At 29.9% G+C, this 10,423-nt stretch overlaps 1 protein-coding gene across 2 annotated transcripts; it reads left to right on the forward strand.

The window, feature by feature from the left end:
* Positions 1-150: 150 nt before the first annotated feature.
* Positions 151-4,832, forward strand: LOC128386230 (sentrin-specific protease 6-like). Of its 2 annotated transcripts, XM_053345230.1 has the most exons (8): positions 152-1,083; positions 1,557-2,034; positions 2,124-2,246; positions 2,336-2,461; positions 2,651-2,836; positions 2,914-3,136; positions 3,219-3,366; positions 3,709-4,832. In XM_053345230.1, exons 1-8 carry the CDS (start codon positions 774-776, stop codon positions 3,723-3,725), a joined length of 1,611 nt encoding a protein of 536 aa, XP_053201205.1. In that variant the 5' UTR covers positions 152-773; the 3' UTR covers positions 3,726-4,832. The 2 variants fall into 2 exon arrangements, with proteins under 2 accessions (XP_053201204.1, XP_053201205.1); XM_053345229.1 differs by having other exon boundaries at positions 151-1,083; positions 3,219-4,832.
* Positions 4,833-10,423: the final 5,591 nt, after the last annotated feature.

The raw sequence follows: 10,423 nt of genomic DNA on the forward strand, positions 1-10,423 counted from the left end.
GAAAAAAATTTTGCTCCATTTGAGTTACTGTTCCATAGAAACACCAGATGGAAGCACATCGAAAGGTAAACATATGTTCTGTTTCCATGGTAACAGTAAATCTCCGGTCGGGAAAGAAAGAGAAAAGAAAGAGAAAAAGAAAGCGAATCTTTTTGATGAAAGGAAAAAAAGAGAAATATTTTCATTTTAATTCTTCTGTGTTTATGTTGTTTTCTTGTGAATAATTTTTTTCTCTTACCAATTATCTCAACTCTCTGAATTTCTCCTGAAACTTGATTACGTTCAATCAATGGTTTGGTTGTGAATGGATGAGACAATTTTCATCGACTAATTTATCTTTCGCTCTGAAAAAGAATCGTTTTCTTTTTCTCTTTTCCATTTGTGTTTCTTTCTTTCTTTCTCTCTCTCTCTCTTTCTCTTTCTCTTTCATATTTTTCACAGCATTTTCGCCTCTTTGTTTGCATCATTTTGTCTACTTTTTTTGTTGTTTTGTTTTCATCTTCATCCAATCAATGAGGATTTAATTTATTTACAGAACAAATAATTTAAATCGCAAGTCTAAATGAACTTCTAAGAAAATTCTAAAGAAGAAAAAATTACCTGTCTACTAATTGGTTCTTTTTTCTTTCTTTACCTCTTTCTCTCTTTTTTTGTGTCTTTTTTTTCGGTTTTCTCTCTCAACTTCTTTTTTCTTCTTCCTGTTTTCTACTTTTAATTGTTCCAAATTCTCTCTCTTTTCCTATAAACATCTTAATCTTCTGTACGACAATTTAATGTCTCACATGGAGGTTAATCAAACTTTATCAGTTTACAATAATATTGTCTACTTTGGTGTTCATAAATTTTGCTGTGATGAAATTCGTTTAATTTCAGCTGGCATTAAATTTTCCCAAGTTTGTCAAGTCCAAGAAAGATCTCGTTTCAACATCACCATTCCACCAATTGATATAAAAAAGGCCTATTTTGACAGTAAAACTGGTGAGAATTTGTCAACCCTGATCACAGAAACTAATCCTGATTCTGGAACTAAAATAAGCAGCGCATTGAAACTAAAACCTAATCAACATGATACAAACACTCAAGGTAATTATTTGTTTTCTTCTCCCTCTCGCACTTGTCTTACTTTGGCTGTTCTCTAATGATTGTCCTTCCATCGTTTATCGCGATTAACTGTCAAAATCTCTTATAAATATTTCGTACGATTGTGAAAACTCACCGTTCAAATTATGATTTAGGTTAGTGATTAACTGCCATCTCTTGACATCTCTTTCATTTTCTTTATTTTCTAATCTCACTCACCATTTATCATGCGTTTGCCTCTCTTATATTTACTGTCTCGTATTTTTAACTAACATTTAGTAGCCGCATGCTTATTTTTTTCTTCCCCCTAATCTAATACTCTTCATGGAATATTAGACAACTTGAAGGATTTGAGCTTTTCTTTTTTGATCCTCTGTCGCTGTTTTCTTTTGTCTTACACTCTTATTTCATCTTATTTTTTTTATTAATTTTCTACTCTGTGACTTTTTTCTTCTTCTCTTCAATTAAACTATTAGGATCGATTCGTGTTCTTGTTCAATTTAACGGACAAGGTGAAGAAATTTACAAAATATTGGAAGGATATTTTTCCGTCTTTAGCCAAGTGGATTGGAAACTTGAGAGAGCCCTATCGCGAAGCGTTCTTAAATACCTTGATTTCTTGATCAATTATTCTCAACAACCAACACCAGATTTGGAAATTTCTGCCAGCAAGGAGAACGACGAAAAGACAACACAATCAATCCTGTGTAAATCGAAAAAAACATATTCAAGTTTACCACAATCAACGAATACAACAACATCATCAATGTTCTCATCTGCCCTTAGATCATCTTCTCCACCTTCTAAACAGTCTCCTATCCTGGTTAAGAATAAAACGAACGTTTTAAGGCCCAAATCAGATGAATCACCTTCCATAATTGATATTGAAATCGATAGTGATGATGAAGATGACACTGAAAACCAGCGTAGTTTGAATGGCTCAATATCTAATAAGTAAATGACTTTAAGCTGCGTTTAATTTGTAACAAGCTCTATGGCTTATTTTTAACTGTCATTCTTATAATTCTTTTATTTTGACCCAGTGATGACCATCTCTTCAGTTACCCACCCGATGAAATTGATCGTATCTCAATCCACCAATCGGATCTTGCTTGTTTGGAACAAGGGCAATATTTAAATGATACAATCTTAGGTTTCTATCTTAAGTAGGTTATTTTTTTATCTATGGAAACATAATAACCTTAATTCGTCTCTGTCTTACTCATGTTGATCTCTTTTTCTCTTCTTTTCATAGATACATCGAAAAAGACTTGACAGCGCCAGATATTGCCGAAAGAAGCTACATATTTAGTACATTTTTCTATTACAAGCTCACCCACAGAACTCGAGTATCGGAGACTCAAACTCAGGACAATCAATCGTAGGTGTCACCTGAATTTGTGTACCTGTTGATTTAATGTTGGTCAAGTGGTGATTTCCTTATTTGCCAATGACCAACAGCCAATCAAATAAAAATTATTGGTTTTCCGTAATTATGGCCTTTTGGTCATCTAATCGGCATTGATAATCTGATACTTAATTGTTTATTTATTCTCTCCTATCTATTCAGGCTTTCTGATAAATATTACAATAGAGTCAAGAATTGGACAAAAAATATTAATATATTCGAAAAAGACTTTATAATTATCCCAATTAACAAATCCTGTCATTGGTTTTTGGCAATCATATGTTATCCAAGGAAGGTTCCATTCATGGACGAGATTTTACCGATAGAAATTGAAAAAAATCCAAAAAGGTATTAGATTAATTTAACCAGTTCAATTTGAGATACATTTCTAATCCTTTTGAAATTGCGTCTCTCTCTCTCTCTAGACCTTGTATACTTTTCATGGATTCACTTCAAAGTGCTCATAGTAAATGTGGATTAGCTGCACCAATTAGACACTTTCTAACCAAAGAATGGGAATCAAAGAAAACGACAAAGAAAAATTTTAGTAAAAGTGTAATGCCTGATATTTATCTCAAGGTGCCTAAGCAAATTAACTCCTTCGACTGTGGTCTCTATGTGCTACAATATATTGAAAATTTCTTAAGAGTAAGTTAATTTGAAGGTCAAGTAAACTTTTTCTCCTCGCCAACACAAATTAATTTATCTTTTTATCCTTAAACATTTCCAGAATCCTGATTATTTACTTGAAAGAATTTGCAAAGATCCTGCTATCAATCTAGAAGATTGGTTTTCTCTTTCACTGGTCTCTTCTAAGCGACGAACAATTAAAAGATTGATTAAACAGCAACGAGAAGCAGGCGAGAATAAGAAAAATGGTAATTGTGAAAAGATGGAAACTGATGATGATAGTTGATGACTGATTTTCTTCAAACTAATTTCGGTCAAATAAACCGCATCAAAATAAGTTTGACGTCAAATTTTCACTAACCGGGGAAATTTTCATGATTAACTCTCCCACTTATTAACTCTGCTCATCATGGAATAATTTTCAACCGTCTTCCCGAAACGATTAACCTCTTAAATCACCGATTAATGATATCCAGTGTCAATAACTAACATCTAAATCACTGCGGACCAACATTCAATATACTGATGACTGACACTCCCTTGCTCTCTCTCTCTCTCTATCTTTTTCTTCATCCATCTCTCTATTTCAGACTCGATTCTCTTTTGATTATGTCCATCGTAAATACGTGTTGTATTGTATCCGAATTTGTCATCTTTAATTACGCTATCAAGAGACATTAACATAGCTATACATCTTTACTATCATCATCGCCGTCATCATCACCATCTTTCACAATTGATTATATATAAACATAAACAACCATCATCAAAATGCATCATAACAACAACAACAAATCTCTTCGTCATCATTGGAAATAATTTAAAGAAAAACGTTGAAGACGTTTCGTTCATTACAATCAAAGATTCATCACTGTGATTCACATTTAATCCTATGGAATTAAGATTAAGAGATGATATTTATACATATATAAATGATCGGAGGAGCTACAATATTATCTTCAATTAGCTAATTGTAAACAATCATAAATCTAAATTATATCGATTGAAAAAATTATATTGAACTTTCTATAACATTTGCCTGTTGAGTTATATTAGGATTAAGCTGAAATGACCTCAAACAAGCTGGACAGATTAACATATTTGGATGATCCTGTTGCCATTTTTTGTAATCCACTCGGAGATATGTCAAACCGATTACTGTTGAAATTAGAAAAACAATAAAATACATAATGATAAATGTTACAAGTAACTTGTTCCATTTTGGCAATAGAATCGGATTAGATTGTTGATATTGAATAAAGCCGAGGAAAACAGTGTAATAGCCAATGGTCAACATGAAAGAAGTGGAAATGATTGAACGATATCGATGATTCTGTTTAAAATACAAGCGAAAAGTTGGATGATTTGGTCTAATTGTAAATTCGGGAGAATATGATTGACAATTTGGACACCGATAGCCACCCAAAGTACGAATACCAATCATAATCAGTGGATTAAGAGAGAGGATTAAGCGATTGTTAAAAAGAAAAAAAAAGAAAAGAAAATCGATTAACTGTTTAGTGACACAATTGGAGAAATATCTTCTGAACCATTTATATAAACTTTTGTGTAATAATTTCGTACCAAAAGATTTAAATTAATTAATCATCAGGATATTTAATCTACAATTAACATCATAATTTAATTATAATCTCCTGTTAATTGATTGTTACACTAAAAGAAACAATGAAAAGATTGTATCTGTTATTGACAAGTTAATGTTTTCGATTTAATTTCTTACAATGTAAATTCATCCATTTAGAAATTAATCCAACACCAGTGAGAAGTTAAATTGTAATGTTTTCGGTAACAAAGTGATTAACTCTTAACTCTATCACATTGAGAAAACTAATCTTATCAAATCTATTATCATCTCGACATCAAGGAACAGGATAAATGACAACAATTGACAATTCAATTGCAGATGAGACAAGAAGATGATTTAATAAACGATTATGTGTATAAAGTGAAAGGGGTTTCGAAGAGGAGGGAGAAGAGAGAAAAAAATGAAACAAGAAAAAAATGTTCTAAGGAAAAGTTCTAAAAGAAGAATCGAAAAATCGACGAAACGTGTAAAAGGATTATTTCTCTTTAACCGGTTGTTTATGTGAATTCGAAAGTGGTTCATGCAAATGACTCGAAATTCCCTTTATCCGATATTCAATCAGCCTCTTTTTTTTTCGAAAAAAACAAAATTTTCAACTTGATTTGCCTTCGTTTCTTTATGCAAGAGTGAATTTAGTCAATTGATAAACTGTTAGTAAATAAACAACAACAGAGCGAGTGAGAGTTAGAATCGCCCTAAGGGCAAAAGCATTTTCTTTATGCAAAATGTTTTACTTTTTTTTTTGCTTCTTTTTTTTCACAGATGAAAAGAAATCTATTTGTTTTAAATATTCAATTCTAAAAGTTAATTGTAATATATTTAGATGGAAGAAGAGTTTTGTTGATCAACAGATTAATCTAAATGAAAATTGATACAATTTGCGATGAAAACAAATTGAGATTAAGCATCAATTGAATTTTCTTATGATGAAATTGATTCTCTCATTTGTGTCGATTAATGAAACAATTACTTTTAAATCTTATCGAGGTTCTTTTAATACCTTTCTTAGGGTTTCGTCTTAATAACACAGGTAAATCTTGAAGATGATCAAAATCACCTCTTTAGCTTTGAATGAGCAGCTTTCATGGTGATAATATTAATAATAATTCATGAAATCACATTATATAGATACGATTCTAGGATATAAGATATTGAAAGAAAAGACAAGAAAAAAAAACCATGAAGTTGATGAAACTTTTATCATGATATTTATCATGGTGAAAGTTATTTGATATCAAGTATACAAAGCAAGAAAACTAATAATCTTTGGATTCTCCCGATGATAATACTGTTAAGTATTAATACCTCATTGTTAGTTTTGTATTATCATCATTAATATATTAAACTTTTCCCCCTTTTATTGTTATTATATTTATCATACATTCTTGAAATTCCCGCTTTTCAAAAGTCTATCAGTTTAACTAACTAATCAACTAATCAACTTCTTGATTGTATAAGCAGAGAGAATGAAATTCAATACAATAGGCTGGAAACAATTAACTCTCTCTCTCTCTCTCTCTCTCTCTCTCTCTCTCTCTCTCTCTCTCTCTCTAAGAGTTTAATTTTCAACAGTTAATGAAAAAATTGAAGCTCAACTAAATATAATTATAGTTAATAAATTGTAGTTATTAAGATTTTCTCAATACCCTCAATAAGGTTGAAAAGTAAATTCCTCTCCTGATTATCATAACAATAACTAATCAAGATTAACTCCCGACCAAACATAATATATTCAATCTTAATTGTTAATATCGATTGATAGAAATAAATTTTGATCGACTTGTATCAACATTTACATTTTTAATATAGATTGTCAGCATTTATCATGGAAGAAAACTTGGAATTGAAACTTTTCCTCAGATTATAAAAATCATTCCAAATGATTAGCAAATCGATTCTCAATGCTTATCATTAACACGTTATCATCATTATCATCTATCTGTCTATTAAATTAACTGATTGAAAGATGAAAATTGTAAAAAAATATAAAGGTAACAATCAATGAAACTGTTTAAAGCTCTCATTGTATTCAAATAATTGAGCAACTACGATTGATTGATAATCTTTTTGTTTGATTGTTGTTATTTCAATTATTTTCTGTCAACAATCAGATAGTAAATATAATATTTCATTGAAGATGATGATCAGTAAAAAGTGATAACAATAATAATAATAACGTTTTTTATTTTTACTCACAAATTGTATTGAAGAAAAACAAATTATTCAAACATATTGGTTGATTATCATCACCATCATCATCTTCATCATCAATTGATAAGCAACAATCAACAACAATTTACAAAACAATATATACATTTATATAGATATTTATTTGATTGAGATAAGGACAATTTAGCTTTTGTTATCAATCAATGGACAATATTATGAGCACGTTAAAAACCACCATTGAAACCAAAGTGTAAAACTTTTCCCGTGTCTCAATCAACGTGCCAAGTAAATTTGATAATAATCAAAAATCCTCTTCAATATCATCATCATCTTATACAATTAAATGGATGCGATTATTAAATTAAACAATCGTACACATTAAGTGAATTAAAATCGAGATGATTGATGAAAAAAAGTTACTAAAGTGTTTTGTATTTACTATTGTTATCAAAGTCTTCATCTTGTTTTGCTTTTTGTGTCACATTCAAATTTGTCGATATTCAATCTCACTCACTCCCAATGGTTTTATCATCATTCTCACCTTTTTAGATTCATCAATTATCATCACAATTATTGCTCTCTTTTGTCATCTTCCATTCATATTTATCATGTTAACAAAGTCCATCTTCCGTTTTTTTATTAATAATACAAGTTTATTATTATACTCGTGGTATATTAAACTCCTCTCTCTCTCTCTCCATCTTCATCCGCTTTATCATCATTGGCTTCCATCATCCACTCAATTTATTTATCATCATCATCATCAGTTGTATAATTTTAACTTAAATGTTTCTTATGAAAGGATATCCTAACTTTTCATTCATTCATCGTCACCATCATGCTAATGGTGGTTAGCAATTAGTCAACTAAATACAATTAGAAACAAAGATAATTGGTTCAGTCAATACTTTGAATTGTAATTAGATTGAATGAATATTTCGCTCGTGCTTCGATTGGTATTATTGACCAACAAGAGAGAGAGAGAGAGAAACTGTTGAAAATTAAACTCTTAAGAGAGTGAGTGAGAGAGAGAGAGAGAGAGAGAGAGAGAGAGAGAGAGAGAGAGAGAGAGAGAGAGAGAGAGAGAGAGAGAAAAGTTTTTTTTTTGACAAAAAGAAAAACTTTCTGATCTCATTGACACTTTTGGATCTATTTGTTAGGATAAAAAAATTGCTCGAAAAAGTAAAAGCACTTAAAAGGTTCAAAAGTAATGCCAACATTGTGGACTGGACTTAAATCTTTACTGTTTATTAGTAAAAAAAACTTTCGTTTCTTTTTCTCAAGTGGTCAAGTCATAGAAATATATACAAATATCAACAACAAGAGAAAACAAATTGAACAATAATCATAATTGTCAAGAAAAAAAATGAAGAAAAAAAACTCAAACATTGAAACTTAATGGAAAGGAAAATGATATTTTGTTTTGTTATCCAATTTATCAAACGATTATCATCATCATCATCATCATAATAATCAATTGATATTATGGATTAAGAAATAAAAACTGGACATGCGAATAAAAGTTTTCTAGTAAAGTAGTTGTCACAAATTGTCACGCCTTCTCCTATCCTAATAATAGTGAGATGATAAAATCTCACTCCCTGTTATCCTAATCACTAATCAGTTGATTGATAAATGAAAACCTATTTAACACCTTAGACCACTTTCACCCTCGAGTATATCACCAAAGGCCATCTAAAGATCATACCTAGTGTCCAAAATGTTGTAATTGTAAAGAGTGATGAAGATAAAAAAAAGTAAAGTTGAAAATGTTACTGAATGAATAAGTATAAGGAAAAAAAACTAATCCATAAACTTGAATGTTGATCTTGAAAGGTTATAAATAGCAGGAATTATTATATAAATAAGTAATCAATGCATATATATATATATAAACATAATCTATGGTTAAGTAGCTGTATCAGTAGAAATGAGCATCCATAATGATCAACAATTAACCTATTCAAACGTATTGTATTATTCAAATCCACTTGAGTTGCAAACATTTTTGTTTCATTTTGAGAAAACCTTTGTACCTTTAAGCTTTCAAGTGGACATTATATTCATATAATATAATATTATCCAGCTAATTTTGATTATCGTAAAAAATATCATCCATTTTTTAGTTGTTGCTGTTTGTTGTTTGATAATTGTCCACCATAATGGTCAAGGCTATTGAGGAAAGATTAACGAAATCGTTACGATTTCTTAACTATAATAATGATAAAACTTGTCTCTTTGTTGTAATTGTCTCCATTGTCATTTACATGGTTATTATTGTCCATTAAAAGTTATTAGTTTGCATATTATCATGATATTATTATGTGTTATTCAAGGATAAGATTCTGGGTAAGATTTTTTTTTCATAGTACATTTTGTATGGAAAAGTTTATATTAATATAATAAGATTTTTTTTATTACTATTAATATGGTCTTTTATGATCATTATTATTATGATGATGATCGTTGCCTCTTATTTGAGATGAACTCCCATGGTATTGGGTAAGGTATTCATATTATCACCATGATTATGAATGATTCAGTCTCAAGGAATTTCAATCGTCAGATTATTTTGCATTATTATGATATTAATAATGTTAGTATTTTCTATTCTCTCGCTTATCAATCATGGATGATGATATTTCAGCATCAACATTTTCTCGAGTTTATCATGTCTCTCTCTCTCTCTCTCTCTCTCTCTCTCTCTCTCTCTCTCTCTCTCTCTCTCTCTTATTTGTCAAGAATTCTATAAGTAAAAATATTCTTCAAGTTATTTGAAATAAATCAATAGAAAAAACGAAGACGAAAAAAAAAGAAAAAGCAAAAAAAAAGAATAAAAAAGAAAATTTTCCAATCAAAATCAATAATGTCCACATACTCATAGAAAGTCCTGTTCTCACTAACTGACCAATACATGATGCTAATCAGGGTGAAAATATAGTTCCATTAGCTTTGATTATAGAAGAAAAAATCTCTCTCTAATCTGAAAGATCGTAAGTTAATCAAATTAACATGATAACAATTTCTGATATTGGAAAGTGATAAAGTCTCTGATGGTTAACTAAAGCAATAGGGGAAAAAATAGTTCGATGTTGGAAATTTGATCTTGTCAGATTTTCTGATGAACTTTTTTGATATTTTTCTTCTTCTTCTTCTCTAAATTGAATAGTTTGGACACAGAATATCAAATATTAAAATATAAGATAAATCGCTATTCGGTTCATGATATTAGGTTAACCGTGAAAAATGTGATTCTATGAGTTTGATTGTTGTCAAGAATTAAATTGTTTGTTGTTAATAACAAAAGAGAATTTATTTTATTTTCGTTATCCTGATGATAATAGAGTGATTTTGACATTTGATTGTTTGACAAGAATCTTTGTGATAACAATTATCATCATTTCCTTTTATGATTAACTTTCTCCTTTTCTTTTTGTACTGTGTGATTGTCAGAATTATCAGAATCAGAATATCTTTTGTTCATTGATATTGAGATGAGAATCACCATGTAAACCCTTTACTCATCTGAT

The sequence above is a fragment of the Panonychus citri genome, unplaced genomic scaffold (assembly GCF_014898815.1).
Source record: "Panonychus citri isolate SS breed McGregor unplaced genomic scaffold, ASM1489881v1 Contig00065, whole genome shotgun sequence".
NCBI classification, from domain to species: Eukaryota; Metazoa; Arthropoda; class Arachnida; order Trombidiformes; family Tetranychidae; genus Panonychus; species Panonychus citri.